At 39.4% G+C, this 20,000-nt stretch overlaps 2 protein-coding genes across 2 annotated transcripts; both read right to left on the bottom strand.

Annotated features, from left to right (window-relative positions):
• Positions 1-33: 33 nt before the first annotated feature.
• On the bottom strand, positions 34-5,307 carry LOC140941933 (uncharacterized). Its single transcript, XM_073390937.1, has one exon. The coding sequence runs from the start codon at positions 5,305-5,307 to the stop codon at positions 34-36; it is 5,274 nt and encodes a 1,757-aa protein (XP_073247038.1).
• Positions 5,308-7,468: 2,161 nt separating this feature from the next.
• Positions 7,469-8,234, bottom strand: LOC140941932 (uncharacterized). The gene has a single exon (XM_073390936.1). The coding sequence runs from the start codon at positions 8,174-8,176 to the stop codon at positions 7,469-7,471; it is 708 nt and encodes a 235-aa protein (XP_073247037.1). The 5' UTR covers positions 8,177-8,234.
• Positions 8,235-20,000: the final 11,766 nt, after the last annotated feature.

Below are 20,000 nucleotides of genomic sequence, written 5' to 3'. Positions count from 1 at the left end.
CAGCTCAGTGTTCTGGAGTAATAAATGTTTCTATTATTGTTCTTCTCCACAAAGCTCTTGCTTTGTAGCAATAACGCATAATTTGTGTATGGGGCGATCGTACTCGCCATTCTGGGTTCTGATGCGCACCTTCCTGACTAATCCGTCCTCCCCTGGGTAGGTGTCTACAATCAGCGCCATCTCCCACTGTAGTCTCTTCCGATGTGGGTTGAGCTCGAGGACCAAATCGCCGATTTTGACGTTCTCTCTTTTACGAAACCACTTGTTCCGCGGCAGCAACGATGGAGCAAAGTACTTCATCCAGCAAGTCCAATATTCGGCAACTCTGTTTTGGACACTCCTTATTAAATGCCTCGGATTAACTCTGGTTTCTTGCTCGGGCTGAGGAGGACAGCTGTGACGACCAATTAGGATGTCGTTCGGGGTAATAGGTGGTTCCTCCCAGACGTCTTCGGAACTTGGGTAGAGGGGCCGACTGTTGATCATGTAGGTAACTTCAGCCAGGAACGTTCTCCACTGTTCTTCAGTGAACGCTTGATTCTTACATACACTGTTGAGGGCTTGCCTGGCGGACTTAATCAGCGATTCGACAACCCCATTTTGGTGACTCGCATGTGGGACGTTCCACTGCCATTCAAAATCACAGACAAATTCTTCTGAAAGGATGCTTTGTATCTTGGGGATGTCCCAATTCTGCATTACCTCTCTCAGGTATTCCTGTGCCCCTACAAAGTTGGAGCCTCGGTCTGACCAGCAGACGTTTGGGTGTCCGCGCAAACATGCGAATCGACGAAAGGCCATTAGGAAGGCTTCGGTTGACTTGTCAGTTACGAGTTCCAGGTGAACCGCTCGCGTTGTTGCACATGTGAAAATTATTATCTGGGCTTCTTGAAGTGTTCTTCGGTTCAGTCTGATCTGCAGTGGCCCGAACATGTCCATAGCGGTGTTCGAGAATGGAGGAAATCCGGCTGCTACCCGCAAACTTGGCAGTTGACCCATAAGCTGTTGTAGGGGTTTCTTGCGCAGTTTCCGACAGTCGACACACTTGCTGACCACGGACTTAGCCATTTTTCTGAGCCCAATAATCCAAAGCGTTCGCCTTGCTTCGTGCATGAGACTCTTGTAACCGCAATGTCCGCGTTTCTGGTGCAAGTGTCGTAAAAGGAGGATTGCTAGTGTATGATCTCTGGGCAGCACAACGGGGTTCCTCATGTCCTTTGGTAGGATCCTGGCATTTTCAAGGCGGCCACGAGCTCTGATTAGCCCTTCCTCGTCCGTTGTGGCGATCAGCTTTTCGTCAAGTTGTGACACATCTAGGTGGAGCTGACTCCATTTCAAGAGTTGCAATTCTGAACGCTTTAGATCCTGGACTGTTAGGGAGCTGTTAGGTACAGCCCTACGTCTTGTAATGTCAACAAAACGATGAACGTAAGCAAGGACTCTGCGAATTTTTGTGAACGTCGAGCAGCTTTGCAATAAGTAGCAAAAGATAGGGTTGTCCTCTTTCTCTTTGTGAACTGAGGCAGCATGAAACTCTCTACTGTTGTCGTGCCATTTCGTTGCAGCCTTCATTTCTTTTAAAGTCTCTTTTCGATCCTGGTGAGGGTTCTGGTCCTCGTCCTCAAATTTTGGCCATTCCGTCTCTGGCAACTTTAGAAACGACGGCCCCGAGATCCAACTTTCGAGGTCACCCGGAGCAATTCCCCTGGTAAGGGCATCTGCAGGGTTGTACTTGGATTTGATGTAGCGGAATTGTTCTGATCCCACTGTTTCTTGGATTTCTGCCACCCTAACTGATACAAACGGTCTGAATTCTCGAGGTGGGGTCTTGATCCACGTTAAGACTGTTCGAGAGTCTGTCCAGAAAGTCCTATCGCATTCGTGAAAATTAACAAAGGCCAGCGCCTCCTGGCATGTGTTGTAAATTCGCGTAAGAGCTAGACACCCCAAGAGTTCAAGTCGGGGAATAGTTTTCCGTTTCAGCGGGGCGACAAAGGGCTTGACAATAACTGGAACGCATTGATGACTTCCATCCTGCAGCTTCCAACGGAGAAAAATGGCGGCTCCATACCCCAGTTCTCCTCCGTCCGCAAAACCATGTACTTGAGGTGGACCTATTGCATGATCTGGTTTTAGCTTCCGGTCAAATTTGAAAGATAGAAGTTGGTTTATTGCTTCTTCGTTTTCCTTCCATTCTTGTTGGATTGCTTCTGGGAGGATGTCGTCCCAACCATATCCGGTACTCCACAGTTCTTGGAGGTCAATTCGGTACTTAATCGTCACAGGCGCGACGAGTCCAATAGGGTCCCATACTTGAGCCAATAGGGCGAGGCACGATCTCTTTGTGAAATCTTCTTTCTTTCTCACAACTGAGTCTTTCTTTAGGGCGAATGTGTCTTCTTGCTTGTCCCACTTGTGACCAAGCAAATCTGTATATCGTTCACCGCTGGTTTGGTCGACTTCCTGGCTGTTTGAATGCCACGCCTTTATCTGGAACTGACCCTTTCCAAGCACTTCGTCAATTGTAGTTGTGACATGCTTGGCTTCAGCAGCGGTTGGTCTGGATCCACCGATATCATCAACGTACATTCGCTCCTGAAGTTCCTTCGCCGCCTCAGGGAACTCCAGTTGGGAAGCTTTCGCCAGGATGTTGATGGCATTCGAAGCGATATCTGGAGCTGGCTTGTCCCCGAAATTTAGTCTGAGCCACTGGTATACAGTGGGAGGATCACTCTGATTCTTTCTCCACAGGAATCGATGAAAAACTTGATCATCCGGATGCACCAACACTTGGTTAAACATCTTGCGAATATCTCCGGCATACGCAAACTCATCCCAGCGCCATGCTGATAGAACATTGGGTAGGCTGCTGATGTAATTTGGTCCCTTCTCTAGGTGATCATTAAGGGAGAGACCGTTGTGCCCTTTGGATGATGAATCAAACACAAGTCTGACTTTTGTGCTCTTTTCTGGAGTGAACACCGCTTGTAGTGGCATGTACCATTCTTGCTGACTGTGATCCACGTTTTCAGGTGGTACTTTGATGACGAAGCTTTGATCTACTAGCTTTTGGACCTCTTCATCCACGATCGCAAGGCAATCTTTCTTTTTGAACGATTTCTCAGCTGAATACATTCTTTTCAAGGCAATGTCATAATTACTTTGTTTCGGAGGCCCGGTTTCCTTCCAAGGCATCCTGACTTGCACTCTTCCGCTCACCAACGTGGTCGAGGCTGAGAGAGCTTTTACGAACTTGTTCTCGCGCAGAGCATTTTCACTGCAGGTACAAAGTTCCGTCGGTCTGACTCCTAAGAAATCTTGATAAACAAGTTTCCTTATGTCTTCTGCGGCGCTCACAGTTCCAATGTCCACTGAGTGAACACGTGGTATAGCTTCAGCATCCGAGTCCAGTTGTCCCAAGATATACCAGCCAAAACAATTCCTTTTCGCCACTGGTTCTCCTGGATTACCGCTGTTTGTATGGATGTCAACAAAGGCATCGACGAAGTCAGTTCCAATCAGAAGATCGACCGTACCACCAGACAGATATAACTTATCTGCGATCGTCTTGAGGTGAGGATAAGCTTCAACAGTTTTTCTTGACACGGTCTTAGCACTGCTACAAGGCTTACGAACGGTATGTACTCGGAGGTTCTTTCGGATGTCTTCATCGACGGGTGATTCAATCACAATCTCCAAGACTTCAGACACCTCTCCCCTTTGTTGTCCTCCGGCTAAGTTCATAGTAAGGTGTGTCTGAGGACCAGACAGACCTAGTAGCTTTGCAGCCCTCTTAGATAAAAGACTTGTATTTGAACCGGTGTCCAACATGGCAATTAAGGTTTTGAAGTTTCCTTCGCTATCTCTGACTCTGATTTTCTGAACTGGACAAACTCCAGGTACGTTCTTGACATCGTTAGCGCCCTCGTTGTCTCTTCCTTGGACACTGTTGTTTTTAGACTCGGCCTGATCTGGACTTCTTTTGTTAAAGGCAGGTGCGTCAGGATCCAAGTTTGACTTTGATGGGTCCACCTTCTTCTCGTTATGAAGAGAACGGTGATGATTTTTCTTGCACTTGTCACAAGTAGTTCCGTCGGCCTTCGTACAGTCATTCGTGTGATGAGACACTCTTAAGCATTTTCGACATCTTTTATTCTCCTTAACGACTTCCCACTTTTCGTTGACTGTTAACCCTTGGTATACCGGACAGGAAGCGAGCAGATACTTAGACTTGCAGCCGAGGGGACAAGATTCATCATCTTTTCTACTGCTAGCGTCATTGGCGTGATGATCGGTCCTTCTGCCTCCGCGCTCTTTATAGCTGATGCTCCCCTCAATTTCTTTCTTTCCCCTGGATCGAAAGGCTGCCTCTTGGTGGAGCCAATCGACTAAATTTGCCACGTTTTCTTCTTTCTTTTGTCGTTGCATCTCTCTCCCAAAGTCCGCGTTGTCCTTTGGTTCAAGCTTCGACAAAAGTTTCGACATAAAGAATGGCGCTTCACTTACTTCCTGAACAGGACAGCCATTGTCCTCCATGTCACTCACAAACACTAGTACTGAGGTGGCGAAACGTCCCAGACTCTTCGAGTCGCCTTTTACAGTGCCGTAGTTATCAATTTCCGCCAGCAGCTCGTCCATTAACTTCCTTTTATCTGCAAATTCTATGTCTAAAATCTCCCATGCTCTATCGATGTTTTTGCAAGTCTTCAACTGTTCTGTCCACCAAGAACCCTTGGGCATGGCTTTACGAAACCTCTGAAGTTGTTCATCCTTATCCTGGCCATGTTTTTTCATCCAATGCTGAAATTCCTTTTTCCAGGTTAAGTACGCCTTGCGTGACCCATCCCACGATGGGGCCGGTAGCCTTTCTAAACCACTTGCGTGCGGTTTTGATGCCATATTTTCTGCCATTGTTTTTACTGCGTCAGCGACTGCTTCGAGGATTGCAGTGCTTTCAGAGGTGTTTTGCGATGCTGATTGGAATGTACTAAATTCTTTTTGATAACTCGCATATTTTCGCAAAGTTTCTAAATATCGCGGTTTAATTTCGTCTCCTGAATTTAGATTTTCGGTTATTCTTTCGTCTTCTGACGTGACTCCTTCTTCAACTAGTCTATCGGCAATGATCTCCATCTGTTTCTTGACAGCCCTGTACTTTGATTCGATCTCATTAAAAACAGCTGCCAATAAGTTTAGTTCGGGTTTCACCGAATAGAGAGTTTCAAATTCCACGAATAATTCATTGAGTACATGGATAGCGTTATCTCTTTTCCCAGAGAGGGTCTTTAAATCGATCTTTGGAGGCATCGTGTTGCGATCTAAAAAATTGTTGTCGTTCTTTCAACGTTCACGCCCTTAGCCTCGTTTTCATGCAGAGAATTTGGCGTGCGGTCCTCACGCGATCACGATATCTAACCAAAAAACCGAAGAATCAGATAATTTGTACCTTTGTTTAAGAAGTCTTGTCCTTATGGCGAAGGTTTCCAAAGACAGTCGGTCGCTCCTTTTGCTGTCGGTCGTCCTCGTTTTCCTGTCGCCAAGATGATCTTCTCGATGACTTGTTGACCTTTGGTGTATGTCCTCGTGCGTCGTAGAATTTTGACTGTTTCGTACCTCGGTTTTGGGTACTACTCGGGTTGAAGACACACCAGGAAAATAATGTCAACGGGATCTACCAGTTGTTTTTGAACTACTTTAATGTCACAATTTCCAATCTCGCGACAACTAGCTAGATGTGTATATGCGTAGTCAACTGAAAATAAAGGCATACATTGCATTGCTTACTTGTGAATCGACTATAAAAGCTTGATAAATCGAATCTAACTGAAAATGAAATCAGCAAACTTTCTTCAACAAATGTGAACATACTTACAATTCTGTAAGGCGTTATCCCGTGATGACACGGCTATTTTCCTATCTTATTTGAAGAAAAGGTATAAGACACTGTTTTCAATAACAGGATTCTTTCTCACAGACCCTTCAATTTCTCTAATCACGCTAGTCCCACGAGCGAGCTGAAAACTGATTGGCTAAATTCTAAGAAAGAATAATAATCTTGCGTGTCCGGTTTTATCGCTAATAAAAACAATCAAAAAAAATACCGTAACTCAAAACTAATTACAGCTGTCAACGGAGTGCAAAACATGGAGTGTAAAGAAATTTGTAAGGTGATCATAGAATGATCTGTTTTGTAGCCTGCTAATATCTCTGCATTAATAATATTACAGAAAGTGCATTGATTAATTAGAAAGAAATCAAGTCTACAGTGGATTTCAGGCTTCCTCGGTCTCCATGTAAATTTGGAAGAATCAGGATTTAAAACTCTCCAGGCGTCGATCAGATCTAAGCTTTCAGAGGCGCTATTGATAACTTCCAATGATTTTTTATGAGTCCTTGCAAGGCCACCCTTTTTATCTTTTTCGACATCCAAAACTAAATTGAAATCGCCACCTATTATGATCTCGTCGCACTTGAAATCAGCCAAATGACTAAAAACCGAGGTGAAGAAATTTGAATCATCGTTGTTTGGAGCGTAAATGTTTGTCAACGTTAATTGTTTCCCATTTACTGTCAGATCACATATTATAAACCGTCCCTCGGGATCGGAATATGTTTTAGAGATTTGAAAGGTGAAGTTATTATTAAAAAGTATGGCAACACCTGCCTTTTTACTGGTGCAGCAGCTGAACAAAGCTTGATAGCCCCATTCGGCCCGCCAATCATTCTTATTGTCTTCTGTACAGTGCATTTCTTGAATAAAATATACTGAATATTTTTTTGCTCTAAGCCAGTTAAAGATTTCTCGCCGCTTGACCTGGTCTCCCAAACCTCTAACATTAATTGATCCTATTTTAAGATCCATTTTTAGACGTTTGTGTCAGATAGCATCGACTGTCTTTACCCAAGGAGTATTCTCGCAATAAAAAACAAATATGAGAAATAAAAAAAGATAAACAAGAGGTTAAATAAAATAACAGTAAGGTTACGTAAAAACACAGCAAACTAAACATTGTCATGCAAAATGTAAACAGAGACACACACATTTAAATCAATAAAAGGTTAAATTGACTGGGGACGAAAGACGCGTTTTCTTAGGTTCTCTCCTAAGTTTGAAAGAGAAGAAAAAAATGAAAAGCTAATAAAGAAAGCAACCGTCCGCAATAGCATAAGTTATACATTGTTTTTCATCAATCACACAGTGACAGATGGCCCGACGGCACTCGATTGTTGAAGCTTTGACAAAAGTTATAAAAAGTTATGAAGGAAGTTCTTTGCCTACTGGCCATAAGCGCCCTCTAATATACAACTTATCTGGTTGTGCTTGGCTAAAAGCCGCTGGAATTCCTCTTCGTTTAGCAGTTTTAAAAGTTTCCATCTGTACCCTGCGGCGTTTAACAATTTCAGTCGGTAGGTCTCGGAACATTTGAAACTTTGATCCTTTCAAGCGGTGTCCCAGTGAAAAAATGTTTTACACATCTTTATACCTCAGGAAACGTGCAAGAATTGGACGAGGATTCCCATCTTTGGTTTTTCCTGTGCGGTGGACACGTTGAAATTCTACACTCTGAGCATCTACATATCCCAGTTCGCGTTCTAAAAAGTCTCTTAAAATCTCCTCGGTGTCTTCAGGTTGATCTAGAGGTCCTTCTTCGATATTCATAAACTTGATGTTTTCACGTCGAGAATAGGCCTCAAGATACAAGCATTTTGACTCGGTCTCCTTAACTGCTTCTTCATGTTTTTGCACCTTCCTCGTGAGCTCGGTAATTTCTGCTTGTGCCTTTTTTAACTCTTGAGACTTCTCCTGTAATTGTTTTGAAGCAAAGTTGGCGCCATCTTTCAACTCGCTTATGTCCTTCTTGGCTTCTTCTTTGAAAGCTTCCAACTCTGTCGTTCGTGTTTCTAGCTTTGCCAGTTTGGATTCAATTTTCTTCAAAGACAGTTCTATCGTGTCTAGCTTTTCTAGCTTTTCCAAAATCTTTTGTACTTTGGCAGCAACCTCCTCCGACATATTAAGAGCTGCCATTACTTCATCTTCTTCTTGTTCGGGTCCTTCAGTGAGCGGTGAATCGTACTTCTTAGGTTTTTTCGCCTCAGGCGATGTGGTTGAGTCGTCCGAGGAGTCCGATGATCTAAATGCTCTTTTGCTGAGTAGATTATTGAAAAATTCGGCCATTAGCCACCATGCAAAGTGTAAAGTTTGCGGACAGTCACATCGAAGGTCTTTACTCCGCCATTACTCGAGCAACTAGTTGGATTTTACTAATACAATTATTCCTCTCGCCCTCATGGCCTCTCAGTCAATAGCCAATTCGGGCTCAGGGAATAATTGTTAAAAACTCTTATCTTTCGCAACATTCTTATTAATGATACCTTTTTGTGTTAGCACAGAAGAACATACTAGAGATGAAGTGACTTTTTTTTTGTGATATTGTGAGATTCGTTGTGTACATGTATAGTGAATTGAATTAGCAAAATATTGTGGAAGTTTAAGTCGATAATGTTGCATGACAGCCCTAAGTGGAACCACCGCAAGTCAGGAGATTTAATTTAATTACTGGCCCATATTTTCACCAAAAAAAGAAACGCAAATATATAAACACTGTACTTTTTAAGCCCGTTATTTAATCATATTTCCCATTAACTTGCGATGTGTTTGTGATGAATCTCTACTGAAACGACGATAACGAAAAAAATTGTCCAGCTATCAGAGTAGTGTCGAGTTCTTGGAGTTAATGCTTTTGGTCAAAGCAAGAAACTGCTATAATGGCATGCTATGAAGAAAATTAACGTCGAAATTAGACATAGAAGGCTAGGCAACTGGAATTTCTTCCTTACGCGTTCAAAACTAAGTGCCATTCTTATAGGTGAAGTAACTTTCCTGAAAAACTTGGTTGGAACCGTTGCAAATTTCTTGTCAGTTTTGGAATACATTCCTAATATTTAAAATCATTCAACAAAACATTTTTGTCGCTTTCTCAAGACACATTTCATACACCGTAGAGTACAGCTACTGTACAAACATCACACTAGCAAATCTCATGTACCTCCTGATCGTCCAAATGTGAACAAACACGGGCCAACTTCATCCACAGGATCGGGAGATATAAGTTGTCCTTTTCATTGCTGTTGTTAAGTGAATTTATAAGTTAATTTCAATTCTTTGTCAATATTAGCGTCCTCAGAGTATTAAAACTAACCTGCCAGCAAGACAAACGTCTAGATTGTTTTGTAATATTAAATTGATAATTGCACTGTATTTAATTTTGTCCGTAAGTTGTTTTCATGTTTTGATTAAAAAAAAAAAGCGCTGTATACAAGCTGTATAAAAGAGAGAACTCATTCTTTCTTGCGGTATAATGACAGCCCATAGTTTGTATGCTACGCCTTCTAATGATGTTGATGTCTTTCAAGTTTGGGGCCAGAAATAATAGAAAAGCTCTTTGAGCTGGTTGCTCAGCAGTGTATTCAAGTGGATGTTGTATGGCAAAGATGAAGTACAATGCTCCATCATCATATACTGCCAAGGAAAATCAACATTATAACAATCTTACAGTCATTCACATCAATAGTCACAAAATAAAAAATGTCTCGTTTCTCTTATTAAGAAACATTGCGACCTGATTGTGACTTAAAACGTCTTTGTTACGTTAAAGACGTATTACGTTTCTTGTTAAACGAAAATTATTTTTCAAAATACTTGGACGCACTAAATAACACCATTAGAAACAATGAAGAGGTAATTAAAATTCTCTCTTATTTCATTGACCGATATTTTTTTTCGCTTTAAGACTGTTTATTTACGTCTTACAAATTGCCCACGTACAATTCTTCGTCTATTAGAAATTACGCACACTGCAAGATATTGCGCTTTTTAAAAGGTACTGAATATATGTACGGCGCAGTTTTAATTACAAATTTTGGTATATTGCATTACAATGCGATGCGCACTTTACGCATGAACATCCGGTCTGTGCTCTTCCAGACTTGAACGACTTTTCTGGAGAGGGGAAACGCAGTGATAAACACAACCTTCCCCATTCCATACGATCTGGTTCCAGAGATACTAAAAAAAATTAACTCTATCTTAAATCCAAACGACTAAAATCTATACCCACTGTCAAACCAAAAGTGGTCATAAAACACACCTTATGCTTGGTGCCGCACATGCCTATATCTATAGTTCATGTAAGGGAGCACTTCTACTCCGGAATTCGAAGGAACTTGTTTACCACGAGGGAATGTCTTTTCCTTTCAACGTTCTAAACAGGTCTCTGATTTTATTACACCAAGGCAAACTACAATTGGTCTAATATAAGGTTAAGATAGATCGTCAGTGGGTTCTATACGTTGCGGGCACCTTTGAAAAAAAACAAATTTTGGAGAAAGAAAAACATTTATTTTCAAGCTTGTTCATAAATGTAAACTGCATACAAATCTAATTTTCCACAAATACTGAGATTAAAATTCGAATTTCGGTTTTTACAATATTCTTCATCTGAAACCATTTGTAATTGGTCCTATAACCAAAACAACGGTAATTTCATTCGCAAAAGGCAACGCAAGATAACTAACAAAACACCTGCAATTTGGGGAATATTTTTTTAAGCAAGCGGCGTTAAATATATTACAACAGGGTTATGTGTGGGTGTATAAGGACTTAGAAGTACCTATAAAATGGTATAGGCGAGGTCTACCTGACTTTGTTCGTCGTTTGAGAGCATTTTGAGAGCAAACTTACCAAAAATATAAAGAAAACATCAAAATCTAACCTAAATTAAGTTGTGATCTTAAATATTTTTCAATTTTCCATCTTTCTAAATAAATGTAACTCCCAGGAAACTTGGAACCAATATCAACCGCGTAAATAATTCGACGATCTTTGTTCCTTTTGCTCCTTGGTGAGCTTTGGTATACTCGACGGTTATTCTGTTTACAGTTCTATTAGCTTGAGTAATTAATCGCTTCTCCAAAGCGACGTATGGAAAGGTTGTAGAGCTTGAGTAAAATATCATTTCAAAGATTTTCTTTAAGCTATTTCTGACCTACAGCAGTTACAAATATCTCTTATCGGGCAATGCGGGAAAAATTATAATCGTTACCTCTTACGCTTTCCCAGTAATAAATAATATAATTTAGGCTACTCGTTTCTCTCACGAAATCACGCGATTATTATCTCTTTCATGCCTCTGTAACTGTTGACGAAGATACACGTTTTTTAACGCGAGATCACGTTCTCAAAACTGCACCAAGAAGGTTATGTATTTGAAAAAAATCGAAATCCAAGTAACTCAAAACATCGATTCATACCGTTGACAGCTTTACCAACGCAAATCTCGAGAGAAAACATTGAAATTTCAAGCTCTATGATTTAAGAATTGCACTAAAAAGCCTAATCTAAAACAACAAAAACACGACCTAGCTACAGAGTGACAACCGTTGAAGAAAGGTATTTTTGAGTCTGAGGTTTTTGCATTAATACGTAGGAGTAAATCTATAGATTAAAAGCTCAAAAACGTGCATCAGAAAATAATCCTACCTTTCATCTAAACGCATGTCATGTCTGTGATTTATGTAACCGTATCGTGATTCGAAGTAAAGCGAATGTGAAAAGTATTTGCAAGATTTGGGCATATGTTTATAGCTTATTGAATATTCATAAATTAAAGTTTCTTGACGTAAATGAATCGGACAAAAACATTCTCCATTAAATATATCAGTATCTATAGAATTGTGTCAAACTGACGTGACTTGCCAGCAACTCACGTTCGTTGAAAAAAACTTGTCCTAATCTAATTGCCTTAGATTCGTATTAAGGATAACTAGTGAATATTTCATATTCACATATAATATACTTTCTATATCACCGAGAAGGTCTGTCTTTTCTTCAAAAATATCTTTGATGACTCTATCAGCTTGTAGAGCCTTTTAAAGTGGAGAAAATTAATTTTGATTATTGTCGAGTTTTGGACGAAAAATTTGAACCACCTAATTCGAACAGAAATCATTTTGCAGCTTCAAAAGAAAGTCATTGATCTTACCGCAGGGTCATACCTTTGACGAAAATATAAAAAAGCTGGCTTTATACTCACTGATTATTTTTTATTATTATCCATATTATCCAGTTTTCTTTTTGTTTTTTCTGTTTTTGCTTTTTCTGGTGTTTAATTTTTTGTTTGTTTTGTTTTATGCTGACGCCCATTGAATAGAAGGTGCATGGTATATGGTAAAACTAAGATATATGCGCCGAATGATTTTGTTTTCACTTCTTTTGTGCTATTTTTATCATATCTCTCTGAAAAATTAATGAATGAAAACGCTCTACGTGACCAATCAAAATCTCTGCATCAGCAGCTCATTAGTTGCTTCCGAAAAACTGACTCATTTTCCCTAACAGCTAGTTCCTGTCATCTTAGAAGGCGGTTGGTGAATTTTTACGGTACTCTTGACAACAACGAGATAAGTAAGGAAAGAATTTTACTTAGAAAGCACATAAAAAATTCCATTTCCATCAACTTCAATGGTGAAAAAGGTACTGGGATATTTGAAATATTAAAAAATTAGACCCCCCACGTGAGAAGAGCAGTTATGCGCTCGGAAGATTAAAGAAGTTCATCAGTAATTTCTGTGAGTAGCGATTAGTCCATTTTTACATTATACGAGAATGTTCCAAAAGCAATGGCCGGTGAAGAACCTTATTGTAAAAGAATAGATTAAGAAAAAACCAACCAACCAACTTTGTACTGTTCGCTGGTTACGACAGGGACCTTACGATCCAACACAAGAGAAAACACTACCTGATTAAAAAACGTACTTCACAGTTATTACAACGAGATCAGTTATCAAAAGGTTGGGAAATTACGTAGGTGCTGAACGAGAGGAAACCGCATCCCAGCTCATGTAAAAGTGCAGTAAAAATTTAACTCCTTGTCGTTCACTTTCTCAAGTAACGAAAACTTTGGTCCTTTCACGTCCTAGTTTCCCAAAGACAGAAAAGAGAAACTCGATGCGCGTGCAGAGTTATGGTTATGCTCAATAAACGTCGTATTTTTTAGACTGTCGTCGTAATTTGGGTCAAAGCCTTTAATACTTGGTCTCCTGTTTCTTTCTAGAGAGTTTTAAAGCTTAAATACAGTGCACAAGACGACTTTTAGTCCCTTCGTATGAGCTGGACAAAATGATGTTTTAATGGGCGGTTAAAAGCTTAACTCAGGCAAGCTGTTTATATGCCTTAATGTGAAAAACCTCAGATTCACATTCAGGAAAATCTTCTTATAAATTCTAATGGCGAGGACGTAGCTCCACAGCTGCGCCAGCCATGATATTTACACCTTGTCAAAGAGCTTCTCAGCGGTTTACCATTAAATGTTTACATTAAAATGGGAAAAACTCTTTCATGCACGGTAGTGTTTTATAAAAGCAAGGGCTAACATGCATATTGAGAAACGACATATAAAAGATATGTTGGTTACTAATAAAACGATTTTTGTATCAAATTACTAAAAAATAACTGGATATTAGTTAAATATTAATGAAATAGAGTTGGTAGTGGTGCTCTATCAACGCAGTAAAAGTTTGGAAAACGTCGTCAGCCACCAGTTTGTCCTCAGTTTTTTCGCAGTTATTTATCAACAAAGTCAAGCTAGACAGGCCAATTTTTCACCGACGTGTAATGGTGTGTCTAGAGCTATAATTCATAAAAGAAATGATATTTTTCTTATACGTAGCCCCTTGACTGGTTATATACATTTTCGCTTGACTATCTAGGTAGCGATATCTTAATGTCATTTCAGTATTCCCGGTAACATTTCTAATTCACAAAAGCGTGATACAAAGTAAAATAAAAAATAAAACAAGCATTAAAACTTACCACTTCAACGTCCTAATTACAATTATTGTAAAGGTAAAGTTATGGAGGTAAAATGTTCAGCGGCTTGAACAGTCGTCGACGCTCTTGACTCTCCAAGCTGAAGTTCGTATACAGTGCGTGTCTCAGCAGAAAGAAAGAGAGAAGATAGGCTTATTTTACCATGCGTTTTCTTCGCCGTCGACCCACTCCGGGGAAAAAACTTTCTCGCATAAAATATGCTTAAATCACTTTAATTGCTAGCAATTTCATACAATGTTTTTCTTTCTGGAGGAATGAGGCATTCATTATTAAATTTCAAGCGCAAGCGAAAACAAAACGATGCCGTTTGTAGCACGAAAGTTTTTTTCTGTATCCTTCGAATGGGCTACTTTTTCATTTAATTCAAGAGAAGAGCAATTAAACAATTTTTTGACAGTTTTTTATATATATATATATAGAAACGCGCCATTAAAATCGGTGAGGAGAAATCTTAAGGTTTCGGGTTCGTTCTAAGAGAAAACAGCAAATACCGTCAAACCAGTAAGCTTAAGAAAATGTAAACAATTTTTACCATAATGTATTTTTGTAATCCTTCAAAAGGAATACAATGAATTCAAAACCTTTTGAAATGAGATATTTAATAGCACATGCATTCAACGCTCCAGTCCGAAGCTCTTTCACCTGGAAGGGTCCAGAAAAACTTTGTGGCTACGAAAATTTTTTCGGGTCTTTCGAGAAAATCAGGAATTATTTTCTTTCTTTCACTTTTCATGCAAATTCTTGGCGGACAGTTATTGTTTATACCTCCAATACAATAGCTACCTTGTCACATGGTTGCAAACCTAGAAGTCTGACGGATAAAACTGTGTTCCCTTTAATTTATGCGCTTTGCGCTGTTGTTATCTACAACAATCATACAATTTTGATCGGCACGGTATTCCTCCATGTTCCGCATATGCAACTTATGAATCAGCCATTCCAAGGAAACATCCAACCATATAATTTCTCCGGAAACGTGTATGCTCGAAGAGGTTCGAGAAATTTGTTGGAATTTGGTAAAAAGCTTGAAAAATCGGAGTGAAACCGGTAAGGGGAGGTCTGTTTTTGTTCGAAAGAAGAATATTGAGGGTTCAAGAATTCAGTATTATATTGTACTTCCTTTTTTTGTTTTGTTTTGTTTTGTTTTGTTTTTTTTACAATACTTTCATGTATAATAAAGTTCTTCTAGGGATGTGGCAATTAACGCTTTCAGCTTCCACCAGTTTCGCGAGGTAGAACTGAGAGTTATCTTACAAATGATCTAAACAAATAAATAACATCAACTAAAATTACCATCAGCTGGTAAAAATTTCTTTCCTCAGATATGTACACGAACGTGACGTTCGGTACTTGATAGGAAATGTAAGCTGCAGTCCACAACTTTGTTTAGTGCCCGTAGACATTTTCAACGTTCTTGCTATGCTAGTTTTCTTACAATATACATAAAAATTATAATGTCATAAAAATAATAATTCCATATCATTACTGGGAAAGCTTTTTTTAAGGAATTCAGCAGATAAGACAGAAAAGAACCGATAAGCCGCATTTGTGTGCAACTAAAACGAGCCAAAAAAGTGAGCTAAAATGAAAAAAAATCGAACAGTCCTGACCTACCGAACGAAGTTTCCTGACGCCATGATTTGCTACGTGGGTTCATGAAAGTCTACCGAAAGGTTACTTAAGTCAATAACAAATTTGTCTGTGTTGAAGTTAAAATAAAAAAGGGACTTTAGAGGGAAACTTTTTTGTTTGCACAGGTGACACGACTTGTTTGAAACACCGTCGCGCCGCCATCCAACTCTTGAGTACAGGATAACAACAGCTGAAGTAAAACTGATTAGACCCGGTTTAAACGACGAACCTTTCAACCGTTTATTTGAAACATGAAAACTGTTTCACCTTTGCTTATAAAATAAATTTGACAAATTTCATTTTGGTTGACCGGCTCAGTCACACAAGAAAACCTATTAAAGACTGGTTTTTTGTCTTCATTCATCGGATAACACGACATATAAGATGTTATAGTGAAATGACAAGAAGCAAGCCCAAAATACAGTTGTAAGCAGGTGAACTAAATTCTAAAATTTCTAAATTGAATCTAATATTTATACAGGTAGGCTATATTGATATGATAAGTACGATCGCTAAAAAACGTCCAGCAAGCTGCAACGTATAGTAGTGATCGTTAGGATACATGGAAACCAACCTTAAAATAGTGCTGAAGTCTATCTCATCGTTCGCTGAGATTTTATTTTCAACATTCTTAGCGGTAACAGTTATCAAAGCAACGATATTAGAACCCGGATAAATGCAAAATTCAAGAAAATACCAAATTTCATGTTGTAAAATATTGAAAAAAATAATACCATGTAATATTACAGCTGGAGAGGTTTTGAATGGTCACGCCATGAATTTTCATCAGTCCACAATCCCATGATTGACTGACATTGAATGGGTTTGCGTAAAATTTTGAAACAGACGTTGGGCATTTAGTGCCAAAAAAATATTTTAACTTATTTCCCGCCCACAATGCTCGTTGTCGCCTTTCATTGGATACATTCAAATCAACTTGTCGTCTCGGCGTCGCAATTAATTTAATTAACCTTGCCGGTAGTTGCTGCCCGTTAAATAGAATGGATCCTCTCCCAGCTGGACAAGAAATTTGACGTCCGAATCATCGTGGTCAAACTTTAACTCATTTGGGACATCAGCCATGTTGGACTAGCTTTTAATATCATTCCTTTTGTGCCGTTTAATTGGATGTAAGAGTAATTCATGGGCCGACCCAAGTAAGAGTTTTCTTCAGCATATGAAAAGTTTCGACGTTTGAAACGGAAAGTTGAGTACGAATCACGAAATTCCTTAACTCTGATAACTCGTTTAAAAGAAAAAGGACTATCTAGTTTGACGCATTTTACAAATTATTTAGCGCCAACCGCACAATCGACATTCAATGCCTAGATTTCAGATTCAGATTATTTTTTGCAATATTATGGGAGATTACTACATAGATTACAATACATTACAAAAGCACAAAAACAAGAACAACAGATTACATAAATCATGATCAAAGGTGAAATGTGCGCAGTGACTAAAGGAGCTTAGGCTTTCGAGTTATTCAATGCCACGTGCAATTAACTGGCGTATACATTTACATAAAAACTACAAGTAACCTACAACGGGGAAAGAAAAACTAAAGAGCAAGAAGTTGTACTTACGATTTTATATAAAAACAATTATAGCAATCTTTATGATTATTGTTAGTGAGGGCATAGAAATCAAATTACTTATTCGGTATTTAAAAGATCAAAAGTTTGTATTGCTAATAGAAGTTGTTTTATACTGTGGCCCAGAAGGGTCACACATGCAAATTAAAAATGTTGCTGCAAATTAAAAATAGGACATGCAAATTAAAAATTGTACATGCAAACTAAAAATTTTACCTGCAAATTAAAAATGTTGCTGCAAATTAAAAATAGGACATGCAAATTAAAACATTGTACATGCAAACTAAAAATATTATGAACATGAAACATGAATGGGCCGACGGCTGTAAGGCCAGGTCGCACGGCTCGGACCAGGTCCTCATCACTCATTCTGCGCGCGCAGGACTTTTCATTTTTAATTTGCATCGATATGTTTTCTATTTTCAATTTGCAGGTAATATTTTTAGTTTGCATGTGCTATATTTAATTTGCAGGTAATATTTTTAGTTTGCATGTACAATTTTTAATTTGCATGTACTATTTTTAATTTGCAGCAACATTTTTAATTTGCATGTGTGACCCTTCTGGGCCACCGTAGTTTTAAGATAGCTTTAAACTGCGCTATTCAAAAACACGCGAATTTTGAAGTTCAAAAGCCAACTGACGTTTGCTTTCTCCGCTGAGGTCAATCATCTTAGCGAACCTCTTGGGAAACAGAGGTTTACTTGAACGGGTTCAATGACGTTTGAGAAACGAGCGCAGAAATTCCTGGATTCCAGATCTGTGTAGTGCTTCTGATTGGTTGAATCAAATTTCCCACGCGACACGACCAATCAGAAGCATTACCGAGATCTGGGTAGTGACGCGTCATCAGTATGGAATCTCTGAGTTCTTTTGTCAGACGTCATTTGGCGGAGAAACCAGTGGTAGCGTCGCCATATGTCTGCTGTTTGCACAGGCTATTCAAAAGGTCAGACCGGACCCTGGAGACTGCGGAAATCGAGCCTGTGTTTCAAGGTTCGTGCTTGTGATCGTAATTATGATTGAGGGCAGCGAAAAACGCAATTGTGAAGGCGGCTTTTGTACTTCAGAGTTCGCGCGCTTTTGGAAAGCGCAGAAAATTCCTTAGTTTTTAATTCGGAGGGAATGGCCGGTTTCCCAGATTTTAGATCCAACAAAAGCAAAAGTGGCAGCTTCATCACTATTGCTTACATTTGGCCGATGAAAATTAGGGTTGCTTACAAATCTGGTGTTGTAACGGCAATGAATCGCAGAGGCAAGGGTAAGGGTTCCGTTGAATAGATTCCATCTTGATGTAAAAGTGAAATGCAACAACCACGGACCTTTCTAAAGCATTTTCTACCTAACGAAATTCTTCTTTTAGTCCTCAAAAGGAAATTCGTACGTATTACTGTCTGCTCTTCTCAAATTCAAGGGCCATTTGTTATCGCCAAGCTCGCGACTATCACGTGACCACCAACTGTCGACAACTACAACTTACTGTTGATACTGTAAGAAATTTCAAGGAAGTAACTACTCCGGAAAAGAGTGGAAGAGTGAAATTGATTTGGGCTATTAAGAGAATAGGCATCACTATTGACCGTGAAATGAATAAATTCGTGGAATCGTATAGTGACGTTTGGACAAAGTGTAACATGTAAACAGTTCGTAAGGTTCGAACTGGAGGAAAAAACGATCACTTCAACTAAGAAAAACTTCAAAGAAGAGAAAACCTGATTTAATATGTGCAATAACTAATGCAGTGTGGGAAACGTCATAAAGAAAACTTTAAGGTAACTAAGATCAATGCTCACCTCGGAAGTGTCCCAGTGATGGCAACATTCGAAGACAAATTTAAAACCTCGGTGGACAAAATTTCTTTTTTTATGGCAGCATTGTATTAGAATGTTTTAACTGATTCGATGAAGACAAAGTGAAGACGTTTACCCTAAAAATCATAAAATACACAGAAAAGTATCAATTTTTGGTCTTGAAATATTACTTAACATGCGTCCGTAAGCAGACCACTGAAGACTGTTTCGTGAAATGCACTCACCAACACATCTGCTCATTATAATTAAAAGGAGAAATTTAACCGCAGACACAACAGGGAAACTCGTGATTAGCATTGCTAAAATATAAAATAAACACACGGTCTGCAATAAAATGATGAAAAATTTCAGTGAAGGACAACTACGAAATATAATCGCCTTATTTCAATACGGATAAGCCTGGAAAATGCTCATAGAAAAGGTGGTTTCCATATAACATTCAAAAAGGGTATAGCTATAAAGAAAGTTAACATATACTTGCCCTTCAACGCTCAAAACAGCTGCAGCACTTTTTGTCGGGTAGTTTAGTTTGCCGGAACCAATGACAATGACAGCTTTTGAAAGCAATATGCGTGTGCTCTGGCAAATTTAGCAAATGTGTTTCTGTCGATTATTAAACTTCAGGCCCCGGTTGTTCAAACGTTGGATGGCGATATCCACCTAGCCTGCGTAGCAAGCGTTTCCGTGCGAGCTGGTCGAGAAAGTTGGAACGAGAGCAAAAAAAAGCAACTTTTTTTTTGCTCCCGCTCTAACGTTCGCGCAATAACTCGATTGGAAACGTTTGCTACGCAGGCTAATAAATTAATTGCGTTATCCACTGGATAGATCTTCACCCGGCGGATAGCGTTATCCACCTTTTGAACAACTGGGGCCAGGCGATTAGCTGTTAACAGTGGGTGGTGGAAATTTGGAACCCTTTCGGAACGGATCGGATGTTTAACATGACTAAACTGGGTAACGGAGACTGGGGAACGGGAAAACGAGCACGGTGAACGTGAAAATAAAAATTGGGAATAAAACCTAACTTAACCCTTTAAACCCTAAGAGATCAAAATTTGAATTCTCATTTGTTGC

Source organism: Porites lutea, chromosome 6 (genome assembly GCF_958299795.1).
Source record: "Porites lutea chromosome 6, jaPorLute2.1, whole genome shotgun sequence".
Lineage (NCBI taxonomy): Eukaryota > Metazoa > Cnidaria > Anthozoa > Scleractinia > Poritidae > Porites > Porites lutea.
The sequence above is the reverse complement of the archived record's forward strand: the minus strand, read 5'-3'. Positions and strand labels throughout refer to the sequence as shown.

Excerpts from the sequence above, each read along its gene's own strand:
- LOC140941933 (XM_073390937.1), bottom strand. The coding sequence starts at position 5,307 with ATGCCTCCAAAGATCGATTTAAAGACCCTCTCTGGGAAAAGAGATAAC.
- LOC140941932 (XM_073390936.1), bottom strand. The coding sequence starts at position 8,176 with ATGGCCGAATTTTTCAATAATCTACTCAGCAAAAGAGCATTTAGATCA.